The sequence below is a fragment of the Hyla sarda genome, chromosome 4 (genome assembly GCF_029499605.1).
Source record: "Hyla sarda isolate aHylSar1 chromosome 4, aHylSar1.hap1, whole genome shotgun sequence".
In the NCBI taxonomy this organism is placed as follows: domain Eukaryota; kingdom Metazoa; phylum Chordata; class Amphibia; order Anura; family Hylidae; genus Hyla; species Hyla sarda.
The window spans coordinates 71,138,420-71,163,159 of NC_079192.1; the positions used below are offsets into that span (position 1 = coordinate 71,138,420).

General features: G+C 41.3%; 2 protein-coding genes and 1 long non-coding RNA gene across 6 annotated transcripts in view; 2 read left to right on the plus strand and 1 right to left on the minus strand.

The window, feature by feature from the left end:
- The window catches only part of LOC130368100 (uncharacterized), an 82,992-nt gene extending 76,576 nt beyond the window's left edge, over window positions 1-6,416 (plus strand). The window contains exon 3 of the long non-coding RNA XR_008892286.1: window positions 6,185-6,416. This is a non-coding gene — a long non-coding RNA (uncharacterized LOC130368100). The remainder of the gene's footprint in view (window positions 1-6,184) is intronic.
- LRRTM4 (leucine rich repeat transmembrane neuronal 4) overlaps window positions 1-24,740 on the minus strand; it is a 681,074-nt gene that overhangs the window by 185,616 nt on the left and 470,718 nt on the right. The window lies entirely within an intron of this gene.
- On the plus strand, window positions 18,989-19,972 carry LOC130366637 (uncharacterized; the record flags this gene model as incomplete). The annotated part of the gene is made up of 1 exon (XM_056568958.1): window positions 18,989-19,972. A coding segment is annotated over one exon (984 nt), but the record flags the coding sequence as incomplete, so codon positions are not given.

Below are 24,740 nucleotides of genomic sequence, written 5' to 3' on the forward strand. Positions count from 1 at the left end.
CCGGAGCGCTCGGCGTAACACTTACCCTTTCAATCTTGGAGCATGAGTCTTATTTTTTAGGCTGAGGCACAGAGACTGAAACATCATACCCCACATGCCAGTAGTATACACATAGCTACTTCCTACCTTACTTCTCTATCCATTAAGCACAGCAAAAAAACATAGCATACTCTCTGCGATGCCATGGTGCGGTGTGAGCAGGTAAGAAGGGAACCACAGGACAGCAAGGAAAGGGTTACCCTAAGCACTGAAAAGGCTGACAGTGCAGTACAACTACTACTAGTAAAGATTGCATGTGGGAGTAGAAGGGGTTACTGATGCACTGGCTCTGTAAGGTGCTATGAGCACCAAGGAAATAAACAGCAACAGCAAGGAATGAGTTACTTTAGGCACTGTGCTGCTAACTTGAGAGGTTAGCTTTGCTTTACCTTGTATGGACAGTGCAGATGCATTAGAAACTCACAGATGAAGATACATACTATAAGCTTCCTTTCTCTCTCTCTCTCTCTCTCTCTCTCTCTCTCTCTCTCTCTCTCTCTCTCTCTCTCTCTCTCTCTCTCTCCAACTTGCTAATGCTAAGCATCACCCCTCCATTTCCTATAATCTGTCTTACTGAGGCTGTTATTAAATATGTTTTTAACCTAACAACAGGCAGTGGACTGCAGATTTTAGGGAAGGGAGATAACTAGTGGCCAATTGACCGGGCCGACTCTGGGGAAAGGTACATTTTTGGTAAATTAAGTGATTTACAAAAAATGTAAGGAATTACATTGACATCAAATAAAGGGGAATTGTTTGAAATGACAGAGACCAAGGGTCTACCCAGATGAGGTCACCTTACCTCTAAATGATGGTTTACACTTTATGATCAAATAATATAAACCTAAATGCTAAGAACCTGATTTTTTTTCTTTAGCAGTGATGCAATTCTAAACAACTCATATGTTACAAATATGTCAGGTGATGGGTGGAATTATACAGTGAGGGGGTGTGTATTAGACATACATGCCAAACAGTAACATGGAGTAGCTTTCCTCCCAGCTCTATGACAGTCCTAACAACAACCCACTCCATCCTATGGGTCCATTAAGGAAATAGAAGAAAATAAAGTAGAGATCTCTCTGTCCCAGCCGGAGATGGGGGAGGGCATGTTTTTTTCATGTTCCGCATTATGTTTATGTTGCATCCAAGTCGGAATTAGAAAAAAAAAAAAAAAAAAAGCTCTTTCCTTTGAAATATTGAGAGGCTAATTGACAGTGAGAGCTCTAATGAGGAAAAAAAATAAACGAATCTGCAAATGTTTCTGGGAAGGAAATAATTAGGACAGATGATGGTGTAAATCACTAGAGATAGGAACTATCCATTACCATTTCACCAAACTGTGACTGGGGGCTGTTTATAGCATAACACGGGAGGCTGCGCACAGGTTTAACCCTTTAAATGTGCTATGCAAACAATACCTTTATAGGTTCCTGTGATACCTGCAGGCTTAGTTCTGTCTACAGTTTTGTTCAATGTGTTAAGTATGCAGCGATTTTCGCTTCATGTAAACTCAAAAAAAAAATAAAAAAATTTTGGGTATTTAGGTTAAAATATATACAGAGTTACATTGTTCATAAGGTTAAAAAAAAAGTCCCTCAAGTTCAACCTATATCCCAATTGTGTCCCTATTGTGTTGATCACGAGGCAGGAAAAAATCCCTTATGAGGCTGATGCCAATTGCCCCATACCAGGGGGAATTCCATCCTGATTCCAAATATTGCAATAAGAATAAATCCCTGGATAAATGTTCTGTCCCTATAAATCTAGTATTCAAAACCCATATCACCATAACCTATATCACTTCTGCTGACAGAGAGTTCCATAGTCTCACTGCTGTTACTGTAAAGAACCCCCGTCTGTGCTGGTGTAGAAACCTTCTTTCCTCTAAACATATAGGATACCCCTTGTTATAGATACAGTCCTGGTATAAGTAGGTAATGGGAGAGATCTCTGTACTGTCTCTGCTGCACTGGCCCTCATACTATACAGTGACCCTACAATGGCCCCAACATACGATAATTTCAACATACGATGGCCTCTCAGAGGCCATCGCATGTTGAAGGCAGCATCAACATACGATGCTTTTGTATGTTGGGGTCATCGCATAAACGGCTACCCGGCAGTGCAGACTTCTTCAGCTGCCGCCGGATAGCCGTTTACGGTGCCCCGTGTGGTCCACTGACGATCACTTATCTGTCCTCGAGGCTACGGCGCGTCCTCTTCAAGATCCCCTGCATCGTCGGCGCTCTCCATCGTCGTCATCACGTCGCACGCCGTCCCATCATCCAATAGGAGCGGTGTGCGTAACGACGTGATGGCAGCGACGGAGAGCGAGCAAGCCGGGGAAGCAGAGGCCTTGCCGGAGCGTCGGGGACACCCTGGGGACGCGGCGACAGTGATGGACGGCGTCATCCCGGGCAGCGGTGACGAGCGGTGACGGTCCAGAGCTGTGGGGACAGGTGAGTACAACTTCCTCTACCAGTGGTCTTCAACCTGCTGACCTCCAGATGTTGCAAAACTACAACTCCCAGCATGCCAGCATGCTGGGTGTTGTAGTTTTGCAATATCTGGAGGTCCGCAGGTTGTAGACCCCTGTCCTATACTTTACATTGCACGGATCCCTCAACATACGATGGTTTCAACAAACGATGGTCCATTTGGAACGGATTACCATCGTATGTTGAGAGACCACTATACTGTAGTAATGATACCTTCTATTATAGGGGTTCACATTGCACTGGACTAATACAAGCAAGTAAGATATAAAATATTCAGACTCCTCGATCAGACATCTTATCCCCTATTCCTTGGATGAGAGATGAGATGTATTTTGCCAAAATACCCCTTGAATGGAATATGGAGATAGTATTCTAATACTTGATATAGAATGCCTAGGGTTCCATATAGGGACCTCAGCTTTAGGCATACCTCTTTGTGAGATACTTTTAAGCACCATCCAAGGTTAAAGGGTTACTCCGCTCCCCAGCGTCCGGAACATTCAGTTCCGAACGTGTGCGTGGGCTTCCGTATTCACACCCGCACATCACATGACGGGGCGTGATGACATGAGTTGGCGGGCGTGAACACGGAAGGCCGCACACAGCGTTTGGAACGCAATGTTCCGGATTCTGGGTAGCGGAGTAACCCTTTAAACCTGAAATGCCAATATAGCCTTCCAGAAATGAATATTTTGGAGCACATTTGCATAGGTCCCTACATTTCTAATAACATATGTATTGTAGTATTTGCAGTGGCGTTCTCTGTCCCTCACACGTTCAGTACTGCAACAGGCCGCGACAAGCAGCCATGAGATTGTCAACGTCTCCTTCTGATCTTGATTTTTATTAAAAGCAATAATAACCTTTTATCTGCATTGGTTTTGCCTTCCTTACATTGCGCTTCTCTATAATTTCACAGTAGGTTGTTGAGAAAGCCTCACAAAAAAGGAATTGATGAGGAAGGATTAAAGTGGCGCTGGGAACGTTAGATCCTTTACCCTCTTGAGACTCTCAAATGCATTATTGTTAGGAAAAATAATCTATTGAACAGAATCAACAGCGTGTTTAACCTAAAGTTTCAGGTCAGGTATCGTACGCTTGCCGGTTGATTTCCTTTGAAACAGACAATGTTATGGGCTGGTCCAGGAGACCTCCATAGGTTACAACCACTGGATAACCTCAAATGATAATCCCATTATCCTCCTAGAAATGTTTTTTTTTTTGAGCTGATGTTTCTATTTCATGACCAGAATTCCAGAAAAATAGTCAAGAGGGATTTATAACACAAAAAAAGCTGATGATATGTGCCTACAGTATATATTCCAATCCAAACATATATCCTATTGGTAGAAACCCAGGTAAGACAGTGGTCCCTCAACATACCATGGTAATCCATTCCAAATGGACCATCGTTTGTTGAAACCATCGTATGTTGAGGGATCCGTGCAATGTAAAGTATAGGACAGGGGTCTACATCCTGCGGACCTCCAGATGTTGCAAAACTACAACACCCAGCATGCCCGGACAGCCAACGGCTGTCCGGGCATGCTGGGAGTTGTAGTTTTGCAACATCTGGAGGTCCGCAGGTTGAAGACCACTGGTATTGGAGGTTATACTCACGTGTCCCCTCCGCTCCGGTGCGTCACCACTCATCACCACTGCCCTGGATGTTGCCCTCCATCGCTGTCACCGCGTCCCCAGGGTGTCCCCGACGCTCCGGCAAGGCCTCTGCTTCCCCGGCATCCTCGCTCCCCGTCGCCGCCATCACGTTGTTACGCACGCCGCTCCTTTTGGATGACGGGACGGCATGCGCAGCGACGTATGACGACGATGGAGAGCGCCGACGATGCAGGGGATCCCGAAGAGGACGCGCCGGAGCCCCGAGGACAGGTAAGTGATCGTCAGCGGACCACACGGGGCACCGTAATCGGCTATCCGGCAGCAGCTGAAGCAGTCAGCTCTGCCAGATAGCCGTTTATGCGTTGCCCCGACATACAAAAGCATCGTATGTTGATGCTGCCTTCAACATGCGATGGCTTCTGAGAGGCCATCGTATGTTGAAATGATCATATGTCGGGGCCATCGTAGGTCGGGGGTCACTGTAGTGGAAGAACGAATAATCTATCTGCAGCTTGGACCCATCTATAGGTGCTAATAGTCATTTGCTCATATGGGCCATAGGGACCTTTAAAGGGGTACTCTGGTGGAAAACATGTTAAACAGATTTGTAAATTACTTCTATTTAAAAATCTTAATCCTTCCGGTACTTATCAGCTGCTGTATACTGCAGAGGAAGTTGTGTAGCCTGCTTCAGTCTGACCACAGTGCTCTCTGCTGAGATCTCTGTCCATGTCAGAAACACATGGAACAAATCTCCATAGCAAACCTATTCTGCTCTGGACAGTTCCTGACATGGACAGAGGTGTCAGCAGAGAGCACTGTGGTCAGACAGAAAATACATTAAGAAAGAGAAGAACTTCCAGTGGAGCATACAGCAGCTGATAAGTACTGGAAGGATTAAGATTTTTAGATAGAAGCCATTTACAAGTCTGTTTAAAAAAAAAAAAAAAAAAAAACAGTTTTCCACCCAATATCCCTTTAAGCCCTTTCAGGCTCAGAACCCTATAGTTACTCGTCTCTTGGGTGTCAATCCCATGAAGACTTTAAAAATGTAGTTATTGGTCCTCACCCTGTATATTTTACATAACAGAAAACTAATATTTTATTAGAGCAGAATTAAATTTGCCAAATTACTTTTTTTTTTTTACATGATTTACTGTTGATTCAATAATGACTCTATAATGATAATGAATCTATTATATATCTATGTCATTTATTGTCATGTAATATATATATATATATATATATATATATATATATATATATATATATATATATATTGTAAGGGAGAGCAGAACAATCCACGATATAGAAGTAAGTGGGTGCAGGGATCTCAGGGACCCCGGTCCTGGTTCCAATACAGTGACCCCCCGACCTACGATGGCCCCGACATACGATAATTTCAACATGCGATGGCCTCTCAGAGAGAGATACATATCTAGCATATCTGGCCAACTTATTCTTTGTTTGTATTACACATACTGGGGAGTGGCTACCTCCATGTTGGCTCTTGCACCCCACCCACCTCTATTAGGTGTATATTAGGTGCCTTGGATGTTTCAGATCTTGTAATGCCTGCTGTACTGTTCACACAGAGGCATATTCATAGTGTAGGGTCCGTCCCAAAATGGGGTCACCTTACCGTGGTGGGACGGTCCACGCTATTTGGTCGCCAAATTTGCAAGCTAAGTACCTCATAATTTCATATTTTCATTTATTGCATTACAGCTGTATAGCTTTTCATGTTCTATCTGTATACTCATGTATACTCATGTTTTATCTATATCTTTGTGCTAGCAGTGTGCTGCTGTATTCTCCTGTTGCTGTATATTTCTATCTATCTATCTCATATCTATCTATCAATCACATATTTATCTATCTATCTACCTATCTTTTACATTTTTATTTCATATCTGTCGAGCTACAATTCTAATCTAATTTCTACAAGTAAAAGAAATGCACCAAAACAGGTTCCTCCAGCGTCTCCCGCTGTATTAAAGCTGACCTCTCCTTTCTTCTGGCAGAACACAGAAATATACTTCCAGCAATCCTTCAGCGATGCACAAGAAATGTAATTTCACGATATGAAAACTTCTGTCTGGTTCCAGAGCAGGGCAATGAATAGAAATGCATTCAGGATGGACATTGTGTTTGATGAGCAATAGGAGATGCAGTTTTATATATCCAGGGTTACTTGCTGTTTTGGCACTTTTCAGATACACTATTAGAGGGCAGATTACAGCTGTTTGGATGTCCTGACTGTATTCTGGAGGGAGACAATTGCTTTGGGTGTTTTTTTGTTGTAAAAGAATGTGCTGTATCCTTTTCATACTATATTACATATAAAATGAATTAACAATAAAAAGCACACAGTGATAACATGGTAAGGGGATGTGTTCTTCATCCTCTCCGTTGTCCTCACCATCACAACCTACTCCGGATATTTCACGGTCATGTAGCGTTTTTTGACACAATTTTCAGAAATTTAAATAGGCCCTGACATCTGAACAACCTTTGCATAGATCAGTACTACAAGTGAATATCAGAAACTTTCTAATATATGTTATTAGAAAAAACTGCTTCTTGTCCTGTTATCAAACTTTACCCCTCCCCCCCTCACCTTCTGCTCAAATCTTATTCTCTGAATAAGTCCTGTATAGCATATGGAGAGGGGAAGAGGGAGCTCTGCTCACTAACTCTAGGAGAACTGCAAATTAGAGATGAAGCCTCATATAGCCAAAATATAGTGTTGAACATAAGTGGGCCTCTCAACCACTGGGCCCCATAACCATAGCTTCTATGGGTGGTGTCCCGGTACCGTATCCTATACGTTACCTGTATAGAGGTCCCCATAGCCAGAGTCCCTAGGACGTCGGGGTCCCTCTTGTCTAGTCTTCCCCTTGTCACCTCTCACTTAGTCAGTGGATATATAGTGGTTCTATTTGATATTTATATAGCTATAGGTATAGAAACTGTATATATTTGGTTATTTACCTGTAAGGAGCATAGCAGGACCTGTGGGTCACGTGATCAGGTAGAAACTCTATGGTTTTGCTTAAGGACCTTTGGAGGTCCCCGTGACATGTTCACCCACCATGCCTTGTAACGGTGAGTGACAGCTGACACAGACCAATCCAAAACGGCCCTGCCCCTGCCCATATAAGGGAGCGGCGGCCATTAAGCGCTCTCTTTCCTCGTGGGCTGCTGATGAGGACGGATCTGCGCAGCTGTCATCAGCAGTAACCAGGCCTAAGCCTTGCGGCAACGGTCATCTCTCAGAACTGTGAGTTGCTTCAATCCCTATTACCTCAGGAAGATAACCGGACCTAAATATTCCCCTAAATCCGGACAGATCTCTGCAAAAATCCTAAATCTAATAACTCTTTGGATAAGTCAAAGGTCCTCAGCATCTGTCAATCAATGCCGTGCTACATAGAGACTGTATTACTAAGACTGTTGCTGTTAATTGGATGTACCGCAAGTACTTCAGTAAAGTTTATACAAGTTCAAGTTCATCTCCATTGTGGACCTTCATTCATTTAAGCACGCACCTGTCGTTCCTGGGAAGGGTGGCGATAGGCCGGAGATTTACCTCAGCGTATTAACCCTCACCCTGGCGTCACGAGTGACAGGGGTTAAATAAACCCCTTATATTTTGAAGCAACACCCCAACTACACTATACCCCCCAAGGGCTACCACATATGGCTATAGTTATTCCAACACCCTGCAGTAACAGCTGTAGCCACTAGGTGTTCTCTAGAGTCATCTTCTGCCTTCGGTTATAATAGACTTAGATAATCTATCACAACATGTACTATGGGGGAGATTTATCTAAACCTGTCCAGAGGAAAAGTTGCTGAATTGCCTATAGCAACCAATCAGATCGCTTCTTTCATTTTTAGAGGCCTTTTATGAAATTAAAGAAGCGATCTGATTGGTTGCTATGGGCAACTCAGCAACTTTTCCTCTTGACAGGTTTGGATAAATCTCCCCCATAGTGTTGCACATGAGTAGGCCTCTCAATTACTTGGCCCCATAGGAGCCGCTTTAGTTTTGGCAATGCTCTGCAGTAACAGCTGTAGTCACTAGAGGGGAGATTTATCACAATCTGTGCAAAGGAAGTTTTGCTCAGTTGCCCATAGCAACCAATCAGATTCCTTCTTTCATTTTGCAGAGGCCTTGTTAAAAATGAAAGAAGCGATCTGATTGGTTGCTATGAGCAACTGGATAACTCTTCCTCTGCACAGGTTTTGATAAATCTCCCCGTAGGTGTCCTCTAGAGTCATCAAGTGCATTGGGATAGACTTAGGTAAGCGATCACAGCATATATTGTAATCATCTCAGTGCTGCAGAACCAGCACGGTCTTGAGTGGGATTGGGTCAGCATTCCATTTCTATATGGGTCTGCTTGTGATTTTAACAACCAGATCAACAGAATAGGAGCGGCCAAATTCTTGCCATTCAGTTTTTTGTTGAAATCTATGTGTATGTCTATATTTTCCCCTAAAAGTAAAACTTATAGGGGAAAATCCCTTAAAGGGGTACACTGACGCTAAGACATCTTATCCCCTATCCAAAGGATAGGGGATAAGATGCCTGATCATGGGGGTCACGCCGCAGGGGACCCCCGTGATCTTGCACGCAGCACCCCATTAGAATCAGTCGCCGGAGCACATTTGCTCCGGGTCTGATTACTGGCGATCACGGGGGGGCGGAGCATTGTGATGTCATGGCCCCGCCCACGTGTGACGCCCCATCAGTGCATCGACAGTAATCAGATCTTGAGCGAACGTGCACCGTGGACTGATTCTAGCGGGGTGCTGCGTGCAAGATCACGGGGGTCCCCAGCGGCGGGACCCCCGCGATCAGGCATCTTATCCCCTATCCTTTGGATAGGGGATAAGATGTCTTAGCACCGGAGTACCCCTTTAAGGGGAAAATATACCATTATTTACTTATAGTTATTACCCCATCCAATGGAGCACACCCTATATTTCCTTTGTTGGATGTGTATGCCTCTGTAAACAAGACAGTGTTTCCCAACCAGTGTGCCTCCAGCTGTTGCAAAACTACAACTCCCTGCATGCCGAGACAGCCTTTGGCTGCCTCGGCATGCTGGGAGTTGTAGTTTTGCAACAGCTGGAGGCATCCTGATATGGAAGCACATATATATGAGAATTTACCTTTTTGAAGCCCTATTGCAGCTCCACTAATACATGTTGCTTGAATCCCTAATCTCTCATTGACAGTCATCCCCCCCCCTCCAAAAAAAAAAAATATATGGTATCAGAACCAAACCCATCTTGTTTAATTTAGATCCTTGTGGTCAGATCTCTTTAGTTTTTTTTTTTTTTTTTTACTTCATAAGAAACCCCCTTTAAGAATCCTTTGTTTCTCTGTATCAGAATATTTTGCATTGCTGGCTTGTTTTATCTCGTTTCTTTCTTCTGTATCATCCGTTTATCACGCAGATGGGGTTTATAAACTTTTTTGATAAGTTGTGAAAAGATCTTTTGTTTTCCTTTCCACCTGATAAATCTAGGCCATTATGTTCTTGTAATTTTCCTGCGGTTAGAAGAATGATGAACAGGAATGATCAAATAATTATCCCGAGGCCGTAAACATTTTAAAGGTAATATTTAAAACCTTTATTTCTCCCAAGTTATGCAGGCATGAATAATTTTATAGACCCATGCCAATATTACAGCGCAGAAAAACGCTCCGTAGCTACGGAGAATGGGCATTAAACTGGTGATTAAGCCGGCATAAATAGGAAAAAGCAAAGCAAGAGCTTACATTCTAGTATGGAAAGGTTGGGGTGGGGTATCAGACAGCTGGAACACCACTGCATTGATACAACTGTATTAAGGCCGCAAGTCCCAGACCCACTGAACTAATTAACATAGGCCAATGTAGTGATTAAAGGGGTATTCCAGGAAAAAGCTTTTTTTATATATCAACTGTCTCCAGAAAGTTAAACAGATTTGTAAATTACTTCTATTAAAAATCTTAATCCTTTCAGTACTTATGTGCTTGTGAAGTTAAGGTTGTTCTTTTCTGTCTAAGTGCTCTCTGATGACACGTGTCTCGGGAACAGCCCAGTTTAGAAGCAAATCCCCATAGCAAACCTCTTCTAAACTGGGCGGTTCCCGAGACACGTGTCATCAGGGAGCACTTAGATAGAAAAAACAACCTTAACTTTAGAAGCTCATAAGTACTGAAAGGATTAAGATTTTTTAATAGAAGTCATTTAAAAATCTGTTTTACTTTCTGGAGCCAGTTGATATATAAAAAAAGTTTTTTCCTGGATAACCCCTTTAAGGTACAGCTCAGTACAAGCATAGTAGGTCCGGGTCAATATGCTAGAATGTGGTTGCTAGAAATTACAATAAACGGGTACTCCAGCATTTAAATGAGTTCTGACCTCTTGAACACCTACGAGATCTAGAAGGGTTGTTCCGCCAAAACGCACATATCCCCTATCCACAGGATAGGAGATAAGTAGCTAAATGTGGGGGAGGGGATGTCCGACTGCTGGGATCCTCTCAGTGAGGAACGCGTGTGGTAGATGGCACATGCTCCATTCATTTCTGTGGCAGCGCCGGAGTGCTGTACTCAGGTGTCTTCGGAGTTATCATGGAGAAAGCATAGAGCACAAGCTAAAGCTACACTCCATGCTGATGGGAGATTTGGAGGCCTCATTTTTGCAATAATGAGGGAGGATGGAGGGGTTGGACACCCCCCATGATCAGACACTTATCCTTTGAAAAGAGGATATGGGGGAGATTCATCAAAACTTGTGCAGAGGAAAAGCCCATAGCAACCATCAAATCGCTTCTTTCATTTTTGAAAAGGCCTCTGAATGCCTCGGCTAATGCTGGACATCGCTGTTCAGGCTGATGTCTGGCATTAACCCTTTAGACGCTGCAATCAAAGTTGATTGCGGTGTCGAAATGCGCTAAATCCACATAGCTCAGCAGGCTGATCAGGACTGCTATGGCAAAACCACAGCATCCCGATCAGCTGAGAGGATGGTGGGAAGTCTCTCACCTTCCTCTCTACTGTCCAATCGGTGCTCCAAACTTGCAGTCAGCCATGCCAGGCTGAAGCAATGGAGCATCAATAACACTGATCAATGCTCTCCTATGGAGGAGCATTGATTAGTGTATGCAATCTAAAGATTGAAAGTTATAGTCTCCCATGGGGGATAAAAAAAATTAAAAATAAAGATTAAAAAAGTTGTTATAAATGTGGATTAACCCCCTTTTCTAATAAACGTGTGAATCACCCCCCATTTTCCCATTACTCAAATAAAATAATGTAAAAAAAAAAAAACATAAACATATGTGGTATCGCAGCGTGTGTAAATGCCTTAACTAATAAAATATAATGTTAGTTAAACTTTCAAAGGCATAAATGCAGATTTTTGTTCACTTCATACTCTAGAAAAAAAATAAGTAAAACGTAATCAAAAGGAGCAATCAAAACAAAAATCGTCCCGATAAAAACTAGATATGGGCGCAAAAAATTTGCCCTGATACATCCCTGTATGTGGAAAAATAAAAAAGGAATGGGGGTCAGAAGAGGACACTTTATTTGTTTGGAAAATTCAAATAAAAACTAATTTAATACAAAAAGTTAGAATTTTTCAAAAGTAGTAAAATAAAAACCTATATGAATTGGGTATAATTTTAATCATATGGGCCTACAGAATAAAGCTAAAGTGTTGTTTTTACTGAAAGTGCACTGCCTAGAAATGGAAACCCTCTAAAGTTGCAAAATAGTGTTTTTTTATTTTGTTTTTATTTAAATTGTGCCCTACAAATAATTTTTTGTTTGTTTTTCTGTACATTTGGAGGTAAAATGTGTGAAGTCATTACAAAGTACAATTGGTGACCCAAAAATCAAGCCCTCATACTTGTCTTTAAATGGAAAAATAAAAGAGTTATGTCTATTAGAAGGCGAGGAGGAAAAAATGTAGCCTAAAAAAAAAAGTCTCGGTCCTGAAAGGTTTAAGGCTATGTTCACACACAGGATTCTGGGAAATTTTTTTAGTTGTGTAATGGATGTTTTATATACAAACAACGGCTATAAAAAATAAATAAAAATAAATAAAAAAAAACAGAACAAGAAATGGACCCAGAGGAAAAACAAAAGAGGAAAAACAAAAGAAAAATTATAAATAAAACAATATGCTTTTCGACTGAAAGACTGTGTGCGAACATAGCCTAATATTGCAGTATCTGTATAGGTAAACAATTTGCCCTTGGTTGCGCATTTATATTTATCTCAATGCATATAAAAGCAGCAAATTCAGCTCTCCTATATGTACACGAAATAGACATGTAGAAAATTATTATCATATCCACAACCTTGAATAGATCTGGCATTGTACAGCCCCAAGTCTATTATTCACACTGGTGATGTGACAAGGTCAAGTGACCTCTGTAAGCGATGCTCTGTACACAGAGAGATCAATACACTGGATTCTGTACAAGAGGAGAAGACAAAGAGCCGGCACTGGAAACCATCCACCCTGTACGGGACCAGCTGGAGTCCCAGTGCAGAACCACATGTATCGAACACAGCAAGAGTCGGAGGCCTGGAGTAACTTAAAGCTTTATGTCTATGTCTAACAAAGTGTGCAACATCTCAGCAACATGTCACTACAACATGTCAAAAGTTTTTTTAAAGTGGCAGTGCCCATTTCGACATATTGTAGGGACAAGTCAAAAGTTTTGATTGGTCAGGGTCTAAGTGTTCAGACCACGAACGATAGCTAAAACCAATTGGGAGAAGAGTGTGCTAAGCCTAATGTCCCATACTTATAATGGAAGTCTATGGGATAGTCTTGGTCAGCTTTTGTCCCTTGGTCACTTTTCTCCCCACTCATTCATTGGTCGGATTCTGAACACTAAAGGCTATGTTCACACAGAGGAATTTCTGTAATTCCGCACAAATTCAGCTCAGCAAAGCTTGCTAAATGGACATGCAAAATTGTAGTGGAATTTCGGCAGAATTCTGTCTTTTTAAAACATAGAATTCTGCTGAAATTCAAAGCCCCATTGACTTCAATGGGAATCTGCAGCGGAATTGAAAAAAATTGAGAAAAAGAAAAGTCTTTAAATTTAGCTGAATGCAGAATTTTCGAAAAATGATATTAAAATACATGGGTAGAGGAATCCTATTAAAATGAATGGACAGCAAATTTCGGTCAAATTCCGCATGGAATTTCCGTTGTGTGAACATCCCGACTGATTAAAACTTTTGACATGTCTCTAGGACAGGGGCTCTCAACAGGGAGTACGCGTACCCCTAGGGGTATGGCACAGGTTGTGCGGGGGTACGGCAATTCACTAACAAATACCAGCCACGCATTGGCCAGTATTTGTCAGCGCAGAGCGGGGATTGGACACTACAGTCCTGGTAAGAATGTTAAATTAAGAGTAAAACCGCAGTATGGGAGGGTCTTATTTTATGTATCTCATATATTGGCCCAGGGGGATGGGGGTAATAATGGCAAAAGGGGATTAAGATGGGAGGGAGGGGGGATAATGGCAAAAGGGGATTAAGATGGAAGGGAGTGGGGAATATGGCACAAGGGGATTAAGATGGGGGGAGCGGGAAAAATGGCAAAAGGGGATACGAGGGAGGGGGGATAATGGCAAAAGGGAATCAAAATGGGAGGGAGGGGGGATTATGGCACAAGGGGATTAAGATGGGGGAGGGGGGATAATGGCAAAAGGGGATTAAGATGGAGGAAGGGGGATAATGGCAAAAGGAGATTAAGATGGGGGAGGGGGGTAATGGCAAAAGGGGATTAAGATGGGGGAGGGGGATAATGGCAAAAGGGGATTAGGATGGGGGAGGGGGATAATGGCAAAAGGAGATTAAGATGGGGGAGGGGGGGTAATGGCAAAAGGGGATTAAGTGTCACATTAGTATCTCATTAGAAATGTAAGCACATGCCCATTATGAAATAAAGTACTTTTATGACTTATTTTGTCCGTACTTTGGGGGTACAGTTGCAAAAAAGGTTGAGAACCGCTGCTCTAGGACACATATTAATAACTATTTTTTGCCTGCGGCTTCGCTCGTGTTAAATTTGGGGTAACAGATCTACTTTTTACGGTCCTATAGTAATGAGGCCGCTCTGGGTAAAGTCTACGGGCATCCAAACAACCTGAATTCTTTCCACTTTGATCCCCGCGTCTAAAGAGTTAATGCCAGACATCTGCCGGTACGGTGATGTCCGGCATTAGCCTCGGGTCCTGGCTGCTGATAGCAGCCAGGACCGTGTGGGTATGATGCGAGTGCCGCAGCGTCGGGTATACCCGGTGTTCTGCGGCAAGGGGTTAATTCATACAAACTGTGAACCACCCGTTTCACCCCTTTAGGGGTGGAATTTTAGAAACTGTTAAAACATGTGTTTCTTTATCTCTAATTGTTAGTCTAAAAACAAAGTTTCATGCTTCTAGCTGCAAAAATTATGGACTTCCATATAAACTTTCAACCCCTTTTTTCACCCCCTTAAGGGTTGAATTTCGAAAAAAGAGGCATAATCACTGGAGTTACATTTAGCATCCTATGTGACAGTGATCTCCAAACTGTGGATCCTTAGATGTTGCAAAACTACAACTCCCAGCATGCCCGGGCATGCTGGGAGTTGTAGTTTTGCAACATCTGGATGGCCACAGTTTGGAGACCACTACTCTATGGGGAATAAGATGTTTTAGTAAAGAGCTGGATTACTGTATACTTTTTATGTATTTATCCCTAGTAAATTTATGTTATATTATTGATAAATAAAAATAAAATTATATTTATAAATAAAAGTTATATGTTTATTAATGTTGAGCGCGATATTCAAATAGTGAATTTTTCTTGCAAATATCGTCACATCGCAATTTTGTGGATATTTAGACTATAGTGATATATATTCGTTATGCCGAATATTCATTTTTTTTTTTCACAGTACACTTCACAATGAAGTGTACTGTGTAAATAAAAAGGGATCATCCCTCCCGGCTTCCGGCTTGTGGTCCAACGAAGGTGAATATGCGAAAATTTGCGAATATCGTCATTTCCAGAGGACACTGATCCTGCCCTTACTTTTAGCTTGTGGGCCAATGAGAAGGATGAAAATACAGTTGTCAGAGGTTAGCAACATCCATAGCAACCAATAGGAAAGTAGTTTGTTGAAAGATGTAATCGCGCATGCGCATTTTGCAAATTTCATTACGAATTTCGCATGAAAAAAAAGGGAACATAGGATGGATATATCGCAAATTTGAATATGGCCTATGCCATTCCCATTGTACCCCCTTGACCTGTCTATCTTACAATTGATATCACATATTATTAACCCATTGATGGATAAGTGATATGGTAGACCGATCTGTAAGGTATCACAAGCTACAATGACATCTACATCTGTTGTGACTGCGGGAAGAGCTGTGTATGAACATTGGTATTCCTGGAGATTTTATTCCCTAAAGGATGTTTTACAATAATAATTGTGTAAACGGTATAAACACCAGCTGCCCGCCATGGCTGCCACTGTATAATGGCACAATTATGCTGCAGAATGAATCCTGGGATCTCACAGAAACAATGTTTATTGTATCAGAAAGCCGATGATATTGCTGGGTATTTCCCTGTATACATGTTGTGTTATAGCACAACTCCCAGCAGGGAGAATAGGGGATAAGTTTCATATAGCGGGGTCCGACCGCAGGGACCCCCCCCCGCAATCTCCCGTATGGGGCCCTAGCAGCCTGTGGGAAGGGGGTATGTTGACCACCGCACAAAGCGAAGGCTGACACGCCCCCTCAATACAACTCTATGGCAGAGCCGGAGCCAGAGTCGTCAATCTCCGGCTCTGCCATAGCGCTGTATTGAGGGGTAACGTCGGCTGCCACTTTGTGCGGTGGTCAACACACGCTATCGGGCCAGAGAGCCAGGGTTCCGTACAAGAGATTGCGGGGGGTCCAGGCAGTCAGACCCCCCGCTATCTGAAACTTATCCTCTTTTTTCAGGACTGGACTTCTCCTTTAACAATGAAGTTTTCTCCTATTAGTCAGAAGGATCCCTTTAGATGAGTTTGTTTGCAGGTTTTTCCACTGCTTTGACTTCCAGCCCATTGCTTGTACTGCAACCTTTGAGGGGACAGGATGCCATTTTGTAGCAGCCTCCACCCCACAGGGGAAACTAACCATTGCATTGTTTCCCTTGAAATCAAACAACTAGTTGTTCCTCTACAGCAGTGTTCTCCAAACTATAGCCCTCCAGATGTTGCAAAACTATACCTCCCAGCATGACCGGACAGCCATTTTGGTTTTCCAACCTCTGAAGTTGGCGACCACACAGTTTGGTGACCACACAGCTATACAGCATAGATGTGCCAGGTCCTCCAGAGTGTCAGAAACTCCTTGTAGATTGTATCTGATCCAGATAATATATAAGAGTCCTGAATTATTGTCTAAAAGGATTTTCTAAATCAGACAAATCCAGATATCCCATAAGAAATGAAGGTGCCCATACAACTGGAATAGCTGTGAGATGAAAAGCTTTTTTGGTGGTCAGCAATTTCTGCCGACACCCCATACACATTCATGATCGTCTCAAAGGGGTATTCCAGGACTTATAAACGTTTCCCCTATCCATAGTATAGGGCATAGGTTTCTGATCACATGGGGTCCGACCTCTGGGATCCCCCACGATCTCGGGAGAATTGGGCCCCAACTGCATGAAGAGGCATGTCAGCACACACTCTATGCATTGTCTATGAAAGTGACCAAGGATACCTGAATGCGGTACTTATACCCCATTCTGGAAATCTTGAGGGGTTCCAGCAGTCGGACCACCCATGATCAGACACTTGTCTCCTCTACAGTGGATAGGAGATACACTTGTAAATACTGTAGTAGGGAATAAGCCAATGCCAAGGAGAACAAAAGGTATTGATAATCCTTGCACCAGATCATTCTGCCATGACATCAAGTCAAGAGCACACCTTATACGCATGAGAGAGTAGGCCAGTGCTAAATAAATTATTTTAAGTTTACTTTTTCTGTAATGTCTATGGGGCCTTCACTGTCTGGGGAAACAATAGCTAATACCTGGTACTTCTGCTGAACTGCAGCCTTGGCATCCTATTCATGTACCAGGCAGATTTGTATAGTTATTACAATAATTCCCAACCAGTTAATGGAAGATTTGGAACAGTGCTTCAATGCACACAGTACGAGTGTGAGAATATAAATAAAATATAATATAGATGGTGTGAACATTTAAATAAAAAATAACAACAATAATAATTAAACTATTATTATTATCAACAACAATAATAACAGCAACAACTACTACGGTATAATAATAATAATTATAATAATAATCCTACCCTTTTGATGATACAGCAATTCTACACTTGTAGGGCCCCAGCATAGAATATATAGTACTGCGTATAGAGCTCTTTACATACATTTCTGTTACATAATGTTTCTTCTCTATTCACATCTATTATTTCAGAATGGTGCCAGCTTCCTGTTTCTAGAGTACAAAGCATTGTTGTATTTTAGGGTGGCGTTAGAGCTGGTAGCGGTAAGTTGCCTGGTCACATGACCTGAGACAGCCCACCCTTCACGATTGTAAAAAAATGTGCAAATATTAAAAGAAGCAGAGTTTCCCTTTAAGGTTGCTCCCATGCCTCTGCTGGGATATGATTTCTTGTTTTCTGTTACATTCAGGATTAGGACAGACGTTGTTCTCTATTAAAGTACAGTACAGGAAACAGTGTGTGGTTATTGTTGATGCTATGTAATAGGCTTAAGGCTCCTTCTAAGATCCCTGAGCTCCCAAAAACATTGAACTCAGCAAGGAACTAACAACCGAACAAGCTTCTTGCTTCAAATCTTTTTAATGGACAAATAAGTATACATAGATCTTTACCGCCATACACTGGGTTTTTATATTTGTAAAGCTGTGAGGTAAAATCAGCCAAGCCTTAAATTGTAGCGTCTGTGTGAGGCAGCGCCGGGGTGAGTCCTGTGCCCCCTCCTCTATGCCTCGTAGATGCTCATTCTTTCTCTCATGCACATCTCTTTCCCACATGCAGGTAATTTCCATGGGAATGAGCGTATATCTGCCCATCAGGGCCCGTCATCCATTTAGTTAAGATGTTCATTATAAGCAGCGTATTGACTGTTTTCTATTACTGCCCATTTATCTGGGAACAGCTCATTTGTTCTATCCCAATTAAATTCTTGTTTTTAGAAAATTTACATGTGGATCTCCTTGACAGACACAGCTCAGGCTGTATTTATTCTGTTCCCTGACACTTGCCTTCGTGGTATTCAATATTTCACACATGGTAGAGCCAAGAGTATGGAGTTTATCTGGAGGCTCATGGAGTCCATACAATTCTGTTCTGCAGAGCGGTAGGCACTGTGAGTGACCCCCCCCCCCCCCAATTATCTTCCATCACCCTACGTAATCTTCTCTTCCATTTATATTGTATATTACTCTTGAGTATTCACTATGCACCCTAATTTTGTCACCCAGTCCGGCTGCATGGACCGACTGTGTTTTTTTCAGTTTCTTGTTATATGGCTTTGCAACTCTTTGCAAATGGATTTCTTTGCAAATGTTCTTAATAAAAAATAATTATTTGAAAAAAATCACATTTTTATGGTTTTCTCATTATAAGTCCATCACCGCAAACAGAGCCAATGGATTTCAGACTGAAAGGCATCAGATGTTTGTGGTTATTTTAATGAAACAAACAGACAAAAAAAAACATTGGAATCTTTTCTATTAAAGCTGAAATTTGCTTTCAAGTCCATCACCATCAATTCCATCACCATCAAGTTTATCACCATCAAGTCCATCACCATCAATTCCATCACCATCAAGTCCATCTCCATCAAGTCCATCTCCATCAAGTCCATCACCATCAAGTCCATCTGCATCAAGTTTATCACCATCAATTCCATCACCATTAAGTTCATCACCATCAAGTTTATCACCATCAAGTCCATCACCATCAAGTCCATCACCATCAAGTCCATCACCATCAAGTCCATCACCATCAAGTCCATCACCATCAAGTCCATCACCATCAAGTCCATCACCATCAAGTCCATCTCCATCAAGTCCATCACCATCAAGTCCATCAGCATCAAGTGTATCACCATCAAGTCCATCACCATCAAATCCATCACCATCAAGTCCATCAACATCAAGTTTATCACCATCAATTCCATCACCATCAAGTTTATTACCATCAAGTCAATCACCATCAAGTTTATTACCATCAAGTTCATCACCATCAATTCCATCACCATCAAGTCTATCACCATCAATTCCATCACCATTAAGTTTATCACCATCAAGTTCATCACCATCAATTCCATCACCATCAAGTCTATCACCATCAATTCCATCACCATTAAATTCATCACCATCAAGTTTATTACCATCAAGTCCCTCACCATCAAGTCCATCACCATCAAGTCCATCACCATCAAGTCCATCACCATCAAGTCCATCTGCATCAAGTTTATCACCATCAATTCCATCACCATTAAGTTCATCACCATCAAGTTTATCACCATCAAGTCCATCACCATCAAGTCCATCACCATCAAGTCCATCCCCATCAAGTCCATCACCATCAAGTCCATCAGCATCAAGTTTATCACCATCAAGTCCATCACCATCAAATCCATCACCATCAAGTCCATCAACATCAAGTCTATCACCATCAATTCCATCACCATTAAGTTTATCACCATCAAGTCCATCACCATGAATTCCATCACCATCAAGTTTATCACCATCAAGTCCATCACCATCAAGTACATCCCCATCAAGTCCATCACCATGAAGTCCATCACCATCAAGTTTATCACCATCAAGTCCATCACCATTAAGTCCATCACCATCAAATCCATCACCATCAAGTCCATCAACATCAAGTTTATCACCATCAATTCCATCACCATCAAGTTTATCACCATCAAGTCCATCACCATCAAGTCCATCACCATCAAGTTTATCATCATCAAGTCCATCAACATCAAGTTTATCACCATCAAGTCTATAGCCATGAAGTCCATCAACATCAAGTCCATCAAACGTGTCCGCTCTGTTTGTGGTGATGGTGAAAATGATCTATAGGGGATAGAGGATAGGTATTTGATCTCAGGAGGTGCCAACCGATGGGATCCCCCAGTGATCTCCAGAATTGGACCTTGGCACGAACTCCATTCATTCTATGGAAGAGCTGGAGATGTGCTCTCACCAAGGTCCCATTTCGGACATCACCAGCATTTGGACCGTCCATTACCATATACTTATCTTTTTCACTGGACAACTCCTTTGATGAGAAAAATAATAATAATAAAGTCCCTTTCTTTGCATTTTCGGTCCACACATACACCTGAGTCAGGGAATATCTTTTGTGCTCATCAAACACGGGGGAAATCAGTGAATGGAACATAGCCCTGGATTTTCTCCTTATTGCTATTGACAAAGCAGTCCCCTATGTAGTACCGCACCTGAAGGAGCATGCTAAGGGTGCAGTCATATTACGACTGTGTCTTCCAAGTCACGGATACATGGGCACCTTGTCCACATGGGATACCAAGGCATATATGCACAGACTGGCATAGGTCCCATAACTAATCATCTACTGATGGCATGCTGGTCCTTTCCAAAACATATGCAAGTTTTTATACAGGCCCTAAGATAGTATTTGAACTTCCAATCTTATCATCATATTGGTTATCTGGGTTTATCTTTAAATAGTTATGTACTTTATATATCTCTGTTCTGCACTTTATTGGAATTATATATTTAAAGAGTACCTGTCATAAAACCATATTTTCAAAACTAACTATATTCCCTAACTACTCCTAACACCCCTCCTTCCCTTAAAAAAATGATCAGAGCTTTAAAAAGCTGTGTATCATATCTTTCCCCCTGCTCACAATGTGTGAGCTCCTGGCAGGAGAAAGTGGGCGTTCCCCAGCAGACGCAACATCACTGGAGCCTGTGAGAGCTGTGCCTCACCATACCTTGAATGCACTTCCTGAGTTTGGTCTTCTGCCAGGCTGGGAGGAGACCAAACTAACATTTTACATGCGGCAGGAAACTGAAAAGAGCCACCTAGTGGCCATTTTAACAGCAAGTAAATAGCAAAGTGTCTTATTATTACACAAGGAACAATATATTAAAAGTTTACTTCATTTCTCTCCTCTTTTACACAGACAAGGTGAACATGAAGAATTAGACCGAACCTCACACTCATATATATGATCCTCATGTTTAATCATAACCAAGACAAGATAAAAGATGACTGCTTCATTAGGGACAGTATCTATAATATCTATTGTCTAGAATTCCCTCGCTGTAGTATAATGCTATGGAGTCTACACACACTGTACACACTATGCAGACTTCTATAGTCCCATACTGTACCTTCAAGTACCTGCAATATAAAAAAAAAAAAAAAAAGGAGCCACAGGAAGCTTTTTTTTTGGTCAAAAATTGATATGAAATGTGTAAAGAAGATATTGTGACTTATTAATTCCATTGTATATAGTATAGACAAAAAAGGGTGCCTCACAAACCACTGTATTGTGGCACAACCCGCACTAAAAGGGCTTTAATAAAACATGCTTAAGCTCCTTTCACACTATATGTTACTCCGTTTTAAAGACCCGTTATAATGTCCCGTAAGAAAACCCTTAAAAATGGCCGCTACAAAATCCCATTCATGTCTATGGGATTTCTTGCTTATCCGTTATCACCCGTTATAGCCCTTTATGAATAACGGACGTTATTTGTGACTGGAGAAAAAACGTTACATGCACAAATTTTTTTCCCGTCACAAATAACCTCCGTTATTCATAAAGGGCTATAACGAGCGATAACGGAACATCTAAAAATCTCATAGACTTGAATGGGATTTTGTAACAGCCGTTTTCAAGGGTTTTCTTAACGGGACATTATAACGGGTCTTCAAAATGGAGCAAAATATAGTGTGAAAGGAGCCTTACTCTTTACACATGAATTTATCTACATGAAGCATAAAATGGTGCAAAAGGAAATCATGTTTCACATGCATCCAAAATGGAAAATGAAGTAGTTTTACGTCTACAGTTTCCACGCAGATCTGTGTATCTTCATGGTAACATATTACAAATAAATCCCATAAAGTCAAATAAATACATAAAACACTGATTCTATAGTGCCCACCATACATTACTTCTTACATGTATTTAGTATGTAACAAAGAAGTGGGGTAATGTTGAAAGGGAGCATGAATACAGGAGCAGACTAAACAGCATTCGTAGTCTGTTACCATGGAGACACATCAGTCTGTATAGACGATGCAAACTGGAGATTTTTTTTTTATGCATATCCAAATAATTGTCAAATTCAAGTCACGGGAAGAGAGATATTTAAAAGTAACTGCAGTTATTTTTATATGTAGACTGCCCCAGATTTTATCCGAATTTGTCATACATTATGAGCACCACATTTTCTTAAATCTTTGCGCCTGTTTCTGACTCATCACTTCAGGAAAAAAGGCTTTTTGGCAAACTACACTAGATCTACAAAGTGGTGCGCCAAATTTGGCACTGGCACCTTTATACCACAGTAGAGGTGGTGGAAACAGCACTAAAGTGCAGCAAAGGCTTCGGTAAGCATCAGATTTTGGAACTGATGTGTATTACGTAGGAAAATGGGGGGCACACTAGACATTCTTAGTCGCATGCAAAGTAGTGTGTTCTATATACATTTCTATGCATTTGGTAAACAGTTAACCCTGAGGAGTTTCTTGCATATTTCATAAGAACAAAAAGATCTGCAATGAATCTTCATACCACGTGAAACATGCTGTAACTTTTCATTCCTGCAGGTCATTTTTCACACAGAAATTCTTAAAAATGACATCTAATTTAATTTAGAATTTTCTAATTGTAAGTTGATTTTTTTCTTATCGATTGAGCCTGTGAGATGTATTGTTAGTATGAGCTAGAATCTCCATCTGGTGGTTTTTTACTGTATCTGTGACATTTAGAAAAATCAATGGAGTTGTAGATATGAAGCAATGGGAAAGCCACAGGTTGGAGGGCACTGAACTAGTGTTAAAGGCTGTAATATCCCTGGCCTGTAAAGGTAGCATTCACTATATGAGCAGAAGAAGTGCACATCTTGTAACCCCCCCTATATGTGCTCCCCCTGTTTTGTCAGTTCTAGCAGTGTGTACGTTCTTTATTCCTGGCAGTTCTTGGGTGACCTCTGCTCACTTACAATCTGTGCAATCAAAGATTTGCTGCCCCTGAAGCAAGGAACTGATTTATAGGTTTTAAGACGTGGGCTGCAAGAAAGCTGCTATTTATAAATATCCTTTTAATCCAGTTTTACAATAATTGCTGCGGGCTGAAAGCTCACGAGCACCCTGGTGATTTGCATAATCATTTCTGTTATGTGATTGTATTGATCTTGTGCTGGGAAGTAATCTTTTAATTTGAGCGAATATAGCGCCGCAGGCAAATCTCACCTGTTTACCTGGAGTTGACAAGAAGAGAAACATGTTGTTAATGTGTCCTGGTGGGGGCAGCAGAGAGCCCGCAGGCATGTGTGGGAATAGAGGAACATGTGTAGAACACAGGAAGGTTTTTTCAATAAGGAGAAATTGATGGTTGTTATTGCTTGGCATCCAATATGCCATATACAGTATATGTTCTATCTATTTATCTAGAACACAGGATTGTTTTTCTAACAAGTTGAAGTAACTGTTGTTTTCCTATCTATCTCTTGTTTATCTATCTATCTACCCATCTATTTCCTATCTATCTCATATCTATCTATATATCTATCTATCTCTTATCTATCTTTCTATCTCATATCTGTCTCACATCTATCTATCTCATATCTATCTATCTATCTATCTATCTATCTCATATCTATCTATCTATCTCATATCTATCTCATATCTATCTATCTATCTATCTATCTATCTCATATCTATCTATCTATCTATCTATCTCATATCGATCTTTCTATCTCATATCTGTCTCATATCTATCTATCTCATATCTATCTATCTCATATCTATCTATCTATCTCATATCTATCTATCTCATATCTATCTATCTCATATCTATCTATCTCATATATATATATATATATATATATATATATATATATATCATATCTATCTATCTCTCATATCTATCTATCTCATATCTATCTATCTCTCTATCTATCTATCTCATATCTATATATCTCATATCTATCTATCTCTCTATCTCATATCTATCTCATACCTATCTATCTATCTATCTATCTGTCTGTCTGTGAAACCCCTTTAAGAAGACTACCCTCAATTGCACAAAAAGTGGTCTTCTAGGTGGGTGGTCTTCTCAAAGAATGCATCCAAAATGTAGAGCCACGGTAAGGGGGTGTTCTTCTCTAAGGGCTCTTTTGGGGACTTTTCACCCTATCTATTTGGCATAGATCATACAGTGCATGGCACTCATCATACAGAACATGGCACACATTAC